The following is an 8,607-nucleotide window of genomic DNA, read 5'->3' on the forward strand; positions in this document are numbered from 1 at the left end:
GGCTGACGGCCTCAGAGTCGCTGGCTCTCCCTGTCCCCCTCAGACCCTCCCCCAGCTGGCCTACAGGGACCCCTCAGTACAGTCCCGGCACATTAATCACAGACAGTGTTTGCCTCTCAGCACGCTGTTCATTACACAGTGCCAGCAGGGTCATCCAGGCTGTAAACCTTTACGAATGCAGGCAGATGCCTTTATTCTGAAAGATGGCTACAGGGTGCGCGAACCACTGATTTTTCAGTTAGCAGTCCAGCCCGTAATCCACAGGGCTCCTGACGGAATAGTTACCACTCCTTCTGCCCAGGAGAATCCCCCAGCCCTCCCCCATTCGGAGAGTCCATTCCAATGCCGGCAAACCCTCCCTAGGTCCAGCATGTCTCGTAACAGCAAGATGAAACACACTGACCCTGCCAGCCAAATTCGCCCGCTCCTCAGCTTGGACCCTTGGTGTCTGGAACTGGGGTCACAGGCAGACCCAGCCCATTTCTCCCCAACATCACTCAGGGACCGGTCGGTCCCATCTCTGGCTTTGGCATCCCACGTGAGATGCCATCCGGTGCGCAGGAGAGGGACAGAGGGCACGGCAAGTACTGCCCTCTGTTGCCCCAGGCACCGCGCAGGCCGCTGCACCTCAGTAACCCCGGCCCGAGGCTGTACAGGAGTACGTTTCCCACACCTGTTCTGTGGGGTGCTTGTACCAGGCAGGTCCCTTCCTGCCACCACGTGCTTCTAACGTGCTGCCGTAAAGGTGTCTCACTTGGGATGACTGAAGGTACTTCCAGCACATAGGAGTCGTCCACTGCCCAGACACACCCACTGCCTCTGAGGGGCCTAGGCCCCACTGCAGTTTCCGGCTGCCTGTTCAGAAGTAGATCACCAGGCCTTTCTTCTGAGGCACCTCGAGGTGGATTAGAACCTCCAGTGTTTCAGTAGCAGTTGAGTGTTTACCTTTGTACCCCCAAGGGGCTTTACTTTTCCTTTCTCCAGCCCCCGTCCTCTAGAAGCAAAGCTGCGCAGACCCCTGTCTGTGATGCGCCTTCCTCTCCTGAGTCATCAGCACTGGGACAGGTTCTGGTCCCGGCCTCACGCCAGTCTGCTCCGGTGCCCTTCCCTCTTTCCCACACACCCTGCTTCTCCCACAGGCCCCTGCACCTCAGCTTGTTCGCTGCCTGCAGCCGAAGGACCATGGGCACCGGGAGGCCATCCTGCTCAGGTCCCCTGGCTCGGCCCCTACTGGGAGCCTGTGCCTTCGCCCTCTTGGCCACAGCTGCCCTGGTGGGGCATGTCCTACTGCATGACTGTGCCGTGGTTCCCCGGGAGCTGGCCGGGTTCATGCGAGGACCAGAGGAAGCTGACCCAGCTCGAAGCCCAGGATCCAGGCCAGCGCCGCAGCGCCTCAGCATGCCTGGGCTAGCGCCGACGCAGTGTGAAGTGCCCCCCAACAGCCGCTTTGACTGCGCCCCTGAGACGGCCATCACACGGGAACAGTGTGAGGCCCGAGGCTGCTGCTACAGCCCTGCAAGCCTAAGCCCCCGCGGGCCCCGGATGGGGCGGCCCTGGTGCTTCTTCCCCCCCAGCTACCCCAGCTACCGGCTGGAGAACCTCACGGCCACCGAGACGGGCTACACGGCCACACTGACCCGTGCCACGCCCACCTTCTTCCCCAAGGACATCCTGACTCTGAGGCTGGAGGTGCTGATGGAGACCCCGAGCCGCCTCCACTTCACGGTGGGTGGAGACCGGGAGTGGGGGTCAGGGCCAGGTGGTGACCTGTGTTGAGGGTGGAGACCAGAAAGATGTACAGCCTCAGTACCCCAGAAAGCAGTCCTCCTCTGTCCTCGAGGTCCCGGAGTTGGGGTCCACTCGATGGCCGTGGGCCGATTCTGTTTGTGGCTTTGGTGCAGTGTGGCCCACCGATGTGGGTGTGAGGGGCCATGGACACAACTCCTGCCCCGAGCCGCCCTCTGGGATAACACAGGGAAGGGCAGCCCTGTCCCGCACCACCTCACAGGGGCTGAGTTGGTTGTAGTTGTACCACAGAGGGGAGTATCGTCGTGTCCTGCCCTGTCCTCCTCCTCTTATGTGTCAGCCACCCACGGTGTCCAGCCGTCTCATCAAGAGCCTGCCTCTTGTGCTTGCCCCTCTACGGAGCATGATGTCCTTGCCCAGGGACCGTTCCCCCCAGGCAACACGTCCAAAGCACATGAGGCCAAGTCTCGTCACCTTTGCTTCTGAGGAGCCATCTCTCTGTATTTCATCCCAAGTAGATTGTTGGTGTTGTTTACCCGCAGTTAGGATTCTTCCCCAGCACCCTCATCCCAGAGTCTTCTGCTTTCAGTGTCTAGCTGTCACAGCATATGAGGTGACTGGAAGTTCCAGGGCCTGGGGCAGGCGCACCATAGTTCTTGCTTTTCAGCCCTTGAAAGAGGTCTGTGTGGCGGGTGTCCCCGATGCAGGGCACCCTTTGATCCCCTGGCTGCTGCTGCCAGTCGCAGGGATGGGGGCTCCCGAGAGACAAGATCTCGACAACTCCCCTTTTTCCCCTCGTGGTCCCGGTCTTGTCGCCGGTCCAGGGGAGGCCTCATCTTCCTCACGGGCAGCCCTCACAGCCACCGCAGAGACCCACTGGAAACTGACCGGTGTTTTTCTGGAGTCCTCCGCTAGGCCTGCAGACCGGGAGGCCGGGCCTAGATCATGGGCCAGTAGGAGCGGCCAGCAGGGCTGACTGGTCCCAGCCTTCAGCACCATGCATTCCTGAAGCGAGGGAACCGTGGGAGGGGCGAGGCCGCCAGCCTGCTCCTCAGAGCCCCTCAACTATCGGTCTACCTCCTTTTTCAGATCAGAGACCCCGCCCACAGGCGTTACGAGGTCCCCCTGGAGACCCCGAAAGTGCGCACCCGCGCCCCGGACCCGCTCTACAGCGTGGAGTTCTCCCACGAGCCCTTCGGCCTGATCGTGCGCCGGAAGCTGGGCGGCCGTGTGCTGTACGTGGGGTCACCCCACCCAGCCCTAGCCTGCATGGGACTGGTCTGGTTGGGGGTTCCCCAGCTCATCCTGCTGGGGCCCCTCCCTCTGCCTGGGATGGCCCTAGCTGACCCCTCCCAGGAATGCTTGTCCATGCATGCCCCCTGCCATCCGCCCAGTGGGTGGAGTTGTGCTCTCTGGGAAAGCCCTCCTCCAGCGGCCCCCCACCCCCTGCCCCCGTCCTGGAGCCCGGTTCCTCCGCAGGCTGAACACCACCGTGGCACCCTTGTTCTTCGCCGACCAGTTCCTGCAGCTGTCCACCTCCCTGCCCTCACCATACGTGGCCGGTCTGGCCGAGCACCTCAGCCCCCTGATGCTAAACCCCAACTGGACCAGGGTCACCCTGTGGAATCGTGACATGGCCCCCACGGTAGAGGCCAGTGGCCGCCAGGGCCACAGTATGACTGTGGGCTTCGGTGTGGTGTCAGCTAGCTGTGAAGAGTGGGGGGGGGAAGGGGTGCCCTGTGTTCCTCCAGAGAAACCTCCTTGATGCGTGGGCCCCTGCGAGTGGGGGGCAGGTGGGAGCCGAGTGGTCTCCGGGGAGCACAGTAGCTGACCCCAGCCCTGCTCGGGGGTCTTAAACAGCACAAAAGCCCACTGGTGGGTGGTGGGTGGCAGGCGGGCCAGGGTTGGGGGTGGAGATTGGAGGACCAGTGTCCAGAAAGCCGAACAGGAGCCTTGCCCCAGGCCTGGCTCACAGGGGCTGGGAGAGGACAGTGCCTCATACCTGGGTGCTGAGGTGACAGTCTTCAGGGCCATAGTTCAGCACACAGGGTCATAGTGGCCGGTGGTGGGGTGGGGGTGGAGGGGCTGATGGCCCCGTCTCCCACCTTAGCCGGATGCCAACCTCTATGGCTCCCACCCCTTCTACCTGGTGCTGGAGGATGGGGGCTCGGCCCACGGGGTGTTTCTGCTGAACAGCAATGCCATGGGTGAGTGAGGGTGCCCCCCCAGGCCAGAGCCCCCCCAGGGACAGTACCCTCCCTGGGGAAGGAGTGGGGGCTGTGTGCTTCCAGCCGAGAGGCAGGACATGGTGGGGACAGTGGGAAGGCTCTGCCCTCTGATGCCCCCGGTTGGGCTCTGTGCCCCCTGCCCAGGGGAAGAGGATGGGCAGAGGCCAGAACTGGACTTCAGGGGGGTGGGGGATTTGGAGCCCCAGCCCTGGGGCGCTCGGAGTCTGTGGCCTGGCCGCCATGGTGCCCGCCCGGAGCTCTGGTGGGGTTGTTGCTGGTCCCCAGCTCAGCTGCTGCCCCGCAGATGTGGTCCTGCAGCCGAGCCCGGCCCTCAGCTGGAGGACGACCGGAGGGATCCTGGACGTGTACGTGTTCCTGGGGCCGGAGCCCAAGAGCGTGGTACAGCAGTACCTGGCAGTTGTGGGTAAGCCCCTGTGTGCACCCTGCCCACACCCACTCACACCTGGTGTCCCCAGGGCACCCCTTTCATGCCACGCACACCTGGTGTCCACAGGGCACCCCTTCATGCCGCCCTACTGGGGCCTGGGCTTCCACCTCTGCCGCTGGGGCTACTCCTCCACCGCCATCACCCGCCAGGTGGCGCAGAACATGACGGCCGCTCGCTTCCCCCTGGTAAGTCTGCAGGGCTGTCACCCGGTTCCTCCCCACCCCGGGAAGTGACCTTGGCCCTGGCTCAAGGTGAGTCCTGGCGTGTAGTGACAACCTCTTCTCCTGGGCGAGTCCCGTTGGGGACCGAGGGGCCAGATGCTGCCCCTCCAGCCCAGCAGCCAGTCCCTGTGGTCACTCACGCAGGACGTGCAGTGGAATGATGTGGACTACATGGACGGCAGGAGGGACTTCACCTTCAACCAGGACAGCTTCGCAGACCTCCCGGCCCTGGTGCAGGAGCTGCACCAGGGCGGCCGGCGCTACATCATGATTGTCGTGAGTGCCCCCACCCCCTGCGTGACCCTCCCCCAGGGAGCCTTCTCTCTCATTTTCAGGCTGACTGCTCCCATAAAGGCTGATAGTCGTGGGTCTCCTCTAGAGACTCGCCGGCAGTGGGCGTCAGGCGTCTGGGGAATCCAGTCAGCTTAGCCAGCTGGCCCTCTCCTCTTCCTCTTGCTGGGCAGAGGTGGGCCGTGGACATGTGGGTGTACTGTGTTGCTATGCAGGTCCAGATGAGCGTGTGACAAGTGTGAGTGGGATGTGCTCTGTGTGTGTGCTATGCAGGTACAGATGAGCATGTGACGAGTGTGAGTGTGGACGTGCTGTGTGTGTGTGTGCGTGTGTGTACTATGCAGGTACATATGAGCATGTGATATAGGTGTGAGTGGGTGTGCTCTGTGTGCGTGTGTGTATGCTATGCAGGTACAGATGAGTGTGTGACATAGGTGTGAGTGTGGATGTGCTGTGTGTGAGTTTGTGTGTGTGTGTGCTATGCAGGTAAGGTGAGCATGTGACAGGTGTGTGCGTGTGCGTGCGCTATGGAGGTACAGATGAGCGTGTGACAGTGTGAGTGTGTGTGTGCTATGCAGGTACAGGTGAGCATGTGACAGTGTGAGTGTGTGTGTGCTATGCAGGTACAGGTGAGCGTGTGATGTTCTCTGTGTGGACGTGTGTGGGTGTGCTATGCAGGTGCAGGTAGGTGTGAGTGTGGCCGTGCTCTATGTGTGCATGTGTGTGTGTTATGCAGGTACAGGTGAGCATGCGGCATAGGTGTGAGTGCTATGCAGGTACAGGTGAGCTTGTGATATAGGTGTGAATGTGGGCGTGTTCTCTGTGTGGACGTGTGTGTGCAATGCAGGTATAGACGAGCATGTGACAGGTAGGTGTGAGCTCTGATGTGTGTGCCCAGGTGAGCGTGTGGGCAGGCTGTGCTGTGCTTGGCCGCCCTGCTCCTCTGCCTCAGTCTCCCTGGGTGAGGTCCACCGCCGTCGGCCTGACTGCTCTCTCATACCCTCAGGATCCGGCCATCAGCAGCTCGGGGGCCGCTGGGAGCTACAGACCATATGACGAGGGCCTGAGGAGGGGGGTCTTCATCACCAATGACACCGGACAGCCGCTGATTGGGAAGGTGAGGGGCCTGGGTGCCACTGGCCAGTGGGGGAGGGGTGAGTCGGACCTGGGGGTGGGGCACTGATCAGGAACACCCCCTCTGGTCCCCGGGCCTTCGGCTCAGTGGCAGTCGGGCCTAGCCCAGAGGAGACCCTGCAGATCCTGGCCAGGCCTCCAGGGCCCTTTGTCTCCCTGGGCCTGGGCACCTTCCGCAAGTTCCCCAGCCTTTGCATCAGGAACGGGGTGCAACAATCCCAGATCGCCTGGGTGGGGGTCCCAGCTGAGGGAGGGGCTGGAGGACGCCCACAGTGCTGATGTGAGGCCCAGTTCTGGTCTGCCACCCTTCCTGCCCCAGGCACCCAGGGTTTCTCTCCAAGCCCCCTCTCCTGACAAGGTCTGGCTTCCCTGGCTCAGCCCGTGTCCTCAGGGACGGGCTGGGTGGACCCTGAGCTCACAGGCCTGCCTCCTCGCCTCGTCCAGGTGTGGCCCGGGGCCTGCGCCTTCCCTGACTTCACCAGCCCCGAGACGCAGCGCTGGTGGGAGGACATGGTGGTGGAGTTCCACAGCCAGGTGCCCTTTGATGGCATGTGGATCGTGAGTACTGGCCCCACCCCGCCTGCGCCCCCCCTCCCCCACCCCCCTCCCTGGCACAGCTGCCACCCTGGGGTCTCTCCTGCAGGACATGAACGAGCCGTCCAACTTCGTCAAAGGCTCAGAGGTCGGCTGCCCGGACAACGAGCTGGAGAACCCGCCGTATGTGCCAGGTGAGCATCGGGAGGGTCAGGAGCGGGCCCCAGATAGCCCTAGGGCCAGCCTGGAGGAGCCACCCTCCTGGCCCAGATCAGGGGTGCCCCCCCTCTTGTTGGCCTGGTTTCTGGAGAGCTGGTGGCAGTCGCCTCGGGGAGAGAGGGAAGGGAGAGGCTGTCCCCCACTGAGGGCGGGGTTTCAGGGCCCAGAGGACCAGTGATGGGTGCTGGGCCCTTGCGGGCACCCCGACACTGAGGCGAGAGCCAGGTGTGGCGTGGGGTGGACATGGCAGGGGCTGCTCCACAGAAACCACCCCCTCTTCCAGGTGTGGTGGGGGGGACCCTGCGGGCGGCCACCATCTGTGCCTCCAGCCACCAGCACCTGTCCTCCCACTACAACCTCCACAACCTATATGGGCTGACCGAGGCCAAAGCCTCCTACAGGTGAGGGGACCCTGCTCCAGGCCCAGTGCTCCCAGGGCCGGCTGGCTGTCCCGCTGTCCCTGTGCCCTCCCCTGGGGAAACTGTGGGCAGTTGGGGCTGGGGCAGTCTTGGAGAGTGGTGGGGTGAGGTGGGGAACAGCTTGGGAACAGCCCACTGGGCCGTAGATTTGCCAGGAGTCCTCAGCCTCCCCCGGGCACACACACCACTGTCACAGCAGGCAGTGGGCTGGCTGGCTGAGCCGCTCAGCTATGCCCCTGCCTTGCCCAGGGCCCTGGTGATGGCTCGGGGGACTCGTCCCTTCACCATCTCCCGCTCCACCTTTGCTGGACACGGCAAGTATGGCGGTCACTGGACAGGGGACGTGGGGAGCAGCTGGGAGCAGCTGGCCTTCTCGGTACCAGGTGAGGATCGGGGAGCACCTGGGGTGCTGCTGCAACACTGTGGGGGCTGGTGGGCTTGGGTCCCTGCACTCACCTGTGCAGGGTGAGTCTGACACCTGGCTTCCTGGGTGCCCACATCCTCATCTCCTGTGGCCCATGCCCACAAAACCTAGGCACGCACCCCATCTCAAGGCCCCTTCCTTCAGGTGGCAGTGCACACCTGAGCTGCTGGACAGGAGGCGTGTGCAGTGGGGTCTGGGGTTCAGGGGCCCACAGGCAGGGCTGTCTCAGCAGCGGTCTCGGCTCAGCCCTGCAGGGCTCTGCCTCTTCCTGTCCGGTACTTGGCTGGTGGTCATCAGCGAGCTCTCCCAGCCCCGTCTGTGGTGACCCAGGGAAGTCCCCATGGTCCCATGGGCCCTGGCCCACCCTGGCTCACACTCAGGCTCCTGGTAACCCAGGGTGGTGTGGCCCGAGCCCAGCCCAGCGTCCCCATGCGTCTCACTGGGGACGGGTGGTGGGGACCCATCAGCAGCTCAGGAGAGCCATGGGCGTGGCGGGGGGCCCTCTGGGTGGTGGCCCTGCCCCAGCAGCCTGGCCATCGCCTCTGCCCCCAGAAACCCTGCTCTTCAACCTGCTGGGCGTGCCGCTGGTGGGCGCGGACGTGTGTGGCTTCCTGGGCCACACCTCGGAGGAGCTGTGCGTGCGCTGGACCCAGCTGGGCGCCTTCTACCCCTTCATGCGGAACCACAACGACCTGCACAGCCTGGTGCCGCCCCGCCTCCTGGGCAGCTAAGTGTGAGTGGGATGTGCTCTGTGTGTGTGCTATGCAGGTACAGATGAGCATGTGACGAGTGTGAGTGTGGACGTGCTTGGTAGGTGTGTGCGTGTGCGTGCGCTATGGAGGTACAGATGAGCGTGTGACAGTGTGAGTGTGTGTGTGCTATGCAGGTACAGGTGAGCATGTGACAGTGTGAGTGTGTGTGTGCTATGCAGGTACAGGTGAGC

General features: G+C 63.3%; 1 protein-coding gene across 2 annotated transcripts in view; it reads left to right on the forward strand.

The window, feature by feature from the left end:
- Nucleotides 1–688: 688 nt before the first annotated feature.
- GAA (alpha glucosidase) overlaps nucleotides 689–8,607 on the forward strand; it is an 11,401-nt gene continuing 3,482 nt past the window's right edge. The window contains exons 1-13 of one of the 2 annotated variants that reach the window (XM_045299832.1): nucleotides 689–1,725; nucleotides 2,836–2,981; nucleotides 3,226–3,397; nucleotides 3,857–3,953; nucleotides 4,279–4,398; nucleotides 4,489–4,607; nucleotides 4,788–4,919; nucleotides 5,941–6,051; nucleotides 6,513–6,626; nucleotides 6,712–6,796; nucleotides 7,105–7,222; nucleotides 7,490–7,623; nucleotides 8,217–8,368. In XM_045299832.1, coding sequence (XP_045155767.1) covers nucleotides 1,183–1,725; nucleotides 2,836–2,981; nucleotides 3,226–3,397; nucleotides 3,857–3,953; nucleotides 4,279–4,398; nucleotides 4,489–4,607; nucleotides 4,788–4,919; nucleotides 5,941–6,051; nucleotides 6,513–6,626; nucleotides 6,712–6,796; nucleotides 7,105–7,222; nucleotides 7,490–7,623; nucleotides 8,217–8,368 — 2,043 coding nt within the window. In that variant the 5' untranslated portion in view covers nucleotides 689–1,182. The remainder of the gene's footprint in view (nucleotides 1,726–2,835; nucleotides 2,982–3,225; nucleotides 3,398–3,856; nucleotides 3,954–4,278; nucleotides 4,399–4,488; nucleotides 4,608–4,787; nucleotides 4,920–5,940; nucleotides 6,052–6,512; nucleotides 6,627–6,711; nucleotides 6,797–7,104; nucleotides 7,223–7,489; nucleotides 7,624–8,216; nucleotides 8,369–8,607) is intronic. The other variant, XM_004709249.2, reaches the window with a different exon arrangement.

This window comes from Echinops telfairi, unplaced genomic scaffold (assembly GCF_000313985.2).
Source record: "Echinops telfairi isolate 266 unplaced genomic scaffold, ASM31398v2 ScPeMD7_7458;HRSCAF=8496, whole genome shotgun sequence".
NCBI lineage: Eukaryota > Metazoa > Chordata > Mammalia > Afrosoricida > Tenrecidae > Echinops > Echinops telfairi.